The sequence below is a fragment of the Syzygium oleosum genome, unplaced genomic scaffold, assembly GCF_021117445.2.
Source record: "Syzygium oleosum isolate NSW1041296 unplaced genomic scaffold, Sole_v2.1 Sole_v2.11, whole genome shotgun sequence".
Lineage (NCBI taxonomy): Eukaryota > Viridiplantae > Streptophyta > Magnoliopsida > Myrtales > Myrtaceae > Syzygium > Syzygium oleosum.
In genome coordinates, this window is record NW_026607495.1 from 2610187 (window position 1) to 2613686 (window position 3500).

Genomic DNA, 3500 nt, shown 5'->3' on the forward strand with positions numbered 1-3500 from the left:
GTGGAATGTTATTTTCAGTCTGAATTGACCGAGTAACATGCCGAGTGTTTCGTACCCTATTATGGGCCACATTGATCTTAAGATATAGTTCGAATCATGTTAATTTATGTTAATTTAATACTTCAGTTGAGCTAACACATGATCCTGCCACGTTACGAGAGAGGCCAACTCTCCAGTTTTAGGCAAATGAGCTAATCGTAGTCGGGTAATGGCTCATTGTTTATTCACTTTTATATGATGAACCTTTGTTCTTGCACTGCATGGTAAGTTGGCAAAGACATATCATGGGTGCCTTTCGCGAGTTTTCTTGAATATCAATTCGGTGGTGTAAATCCATCAAGCCCTTAAAATAAACCAAAGTCAAAGGCTCAAAGCCGTGTGCTAATCAAGAACATGAATCGGTACAAAAATGTAGAGGAGTTAGCACCCCAGTCGGCTCATAAAAAATGCATATTGCAAATAACTAAAGTATACCGAACTGTCATGTCAATGACAGCCATTAAATCAAGGCTAAAGTAGTTGGTGCGAAGTATATATAAAAGCCAAAGCGGTGTGTTCATGAAACGCCCACAGCCAAAACACTAAGATCAATTGTTCTTCCTGGCACGAGGCAATGGCTTGTTCAAAGCTCTTCTTGTCTTGTCTGCTGCTTCAGCTGACGTCCCTGTTTCTTGTCCCTGAGGTCGCCCATGGCCTTGGTCTCAAAGTAGGGTTTTACGAGAAGGCATGCCCGAACGCGGAGGCCATCGTGAAGGAGGTCATGGCCCAAGTCCTGTCCGAAGCTCCGGGTCTCTCCGGCCCTCTCTTGAGGATGCACTTCCACGATTGTTTCATTAGGGTAAGTAAGAGAGCGAGCGAGCGTGCTTCTCTTCCTACAATGTGCGTGAAGTTTACCATTTTCTAATTACGCGACTATTTGCATGTAACTAACATTTGGATTCTCCAATTGAAAACTCATTGGCCAAAAAAGAGTGTGAGGAGTTAGATCCTGGGCTTTCATCTGAAGGGTAATGCATGGTAGGGATGCATAGAGATTTACAAAATTGACTTACCAGATAACAATATGATAAACTGGAAAAATGTGTATTAGAACTAGTTACATACTAGTAAATGGTACTTGCCTCCTCTACATACTTCTCCACATTCGTCCTTGGTTACGAACTTGTCTTCATGAATGAACTCACAGTTGAATCATGTTTTGTTCTGGACCTTTTCCACAGGGCTGTGAAGGTTCAGTGCTATTGAACTCTCCGACCAATAATGCCGAGAAGAACGCGATTCCGAATCACAGCCTTCGAGGTTTCCAAACGATTGACAGGGTCAAAACGGCGTTGGAGAAGGCATGCCCGGGCATCGTTTCGTGTGCTGACATTTTGGCCCTTGTCGCTAGGGACATGGTCGTCGCGGTGCGCATATGCATACATCACCTCCTTTATTATTTCTTTTCAATTTGAATGTTCGTTAAATAAGCATGACGTTAGCAGAATTCTCATTTTTCACGGACAATCTGTGTTATCTCTTTGGAAAACGAATTCTAGCTATACGTATCTGAGGATCCAAGTACTGCTTGTCGATATTGAGATTATTTTTACAACACTCTTGGTAAAGCTTGACGGTTTTTTTTTAATGAGAAAAACATTTTTATATAGAGATTGGGTCTTTTTTTGTGTTGTCACTTTCAGACTGGAGGACTTTCCTATGATGTGGAAACCGGACGAAGAGATGGGAACGTTTCCATTATGACCGAGGCACTTACCGGTTTGATACCACCTACGGCCAACATTACAGCTCTGAAAGCAGGTTGGGCACAGAGAGGCCTCAGTGTGAAGGACCTTGTCGTCCTATCAGGTAACACCTAATCTCCAATTATCGCTTCGTATGCTTTGTTAATTATTTTGTGGAAATGGGCATAAATTAATCAGGAAGAAGCCGTAATTTGAGCATGAGATTCATAAACACAGTCAGCACTACAAGGAGAGAACGTAATTTGTAAAGTTAGATCATACTGATTCCGATTTCCTATTGACCAGGTGGGCACACCATTGGAACTTCACACTGCTCTTCCTTCAACAACCGCCTCTACAACTTCACCGGAAAGGGCGACTCCGACCCCTCGCTCGACTCCCACTACATAGCGAGACTGAAGCTCAGGTGCAAGCCGAATGACCAGACCACCCTCGTCGAGATGGACCCAGGAAGTGTGAGGACGTTCGACATCAAGTACTTCGATCTCCTCCCGAAGAGAAGAGGCCTCCTCACTTCGGACTCCGCACTTCTCGACGACAGCGAAACCAAGGCGTACCTTGACCTCCAGATCAAGACTGGTGGATCCACCTTCTTCAAGGACTTTGGAGTGTCGATGTTGAACATGGGTCGGATCGGCGTGATCACCGGAACAGCTGGCGAAGTCAGGAAAGTGTGTTCCAAGGTTAATTAATTGAGGATCGACGAGGAAGAATCAGGATTGAGCATGAAATGATTGGAAATAATGGATTGCTGTTGTTTACTTTGTTTGTCGGTATATCACTTGTTCATTTTGTGTTCTTTGCTTTCTGCTCGTTCTATGTTAGGTCCCTCTCAGAGTGCTGACATGGCAAGTGTATGTTGGTTTGGTTTTATTGCATTTAACGCTTAAGAAGAGGAAATAAAAGTCTGGGCATATTCTTGATTTTGAATATATAAGAGGATATAATTTATTTACAAGCTTGTATATTTTCGGAAATATGAATGTGTTCTCTACTACTGCATGCATATTTCATTTTTTCAACTTAAGAGAGCTCGTGTTATCAAGGAAAATGCAGCGTTGGAATAATTAGATGCTATTATTCCAAGAATCAAATTAACAATTATCATTTCTGATGAAAACATGTCCCCACTTTTAGCCAATAAAGGAAACCCAATCCAAATAGATTTTCTAATTTGAGTAGGTGTCTTGTTTTGGACTCGGTTCAATGTCTAGATATAAGAAGCGAGTTTTTTTCTTGAAGAGTATTCAAGAGGCTACTTCTTTGTGAATTACACTTTAAAGCAACTCGAGAGTGTTGAAGTCAACTAAATCTTATGGGTATAAATTTTGAATTCCTTCGTGAGATTGAATGATTATTTCGTTAAGGTTGTGAGGCTAAGCATTGAAAGTATTCGAGTGACTTGAGTGTTGTTGTTATCTCCATTATAGAGGTTGATTTATATTGAAATCTCGTGATGCTCTCTTTGTGAAGTAGGTCCCACTGACCAAACAACGTAAATCCGGTATGCGATTCATTTTCAGGTTTTTTTTATTTTATTGTTTGATTGCTTGTTTTATGGAACAATTGATATTAGAGCAAAGCTTGGTTGAGTTGAAGTGAATCGACGACAAAAGCAGGAAAAGTAAAGTTCAATAAATTTAATGGGAAGGATCTTGATTTCATGAAGATGCAAATTAAGGATTACCTATATCAAAGGAATATGCACTTACCCATATCTAAGAAGAAGCTAGGATTGGTGAAGGAAGCTGATTG

General features: G+C 41.1%; 1 protein-coding gene across 1 annotated transcript; it reads left to right on the top strand.

The window, feature by feature from the left end:
* Positions 1 to 613: 613 nt before the first annotated feature.
* On the top strand, positions 614 to 2643 carry LOC115688025 (peroxidase 27-like). The gene is made up of 4 exons (XM_030613749.2): positions 614 to 838; positions 1221 to 1406; positions 1683 to 1848; positions 2031 to 2643. Exons 1-4 carry the CDS (start codon positions 614 to 616, stop codon positions 2435 to 2437), a joined length of 984 nt encoding a protein of 327 aa, XP_030469609.1. The 3' UTR covers positions 2438 to 2643.
* Positions 2644 to 3500: the final 857 nt, after the last annotated feature.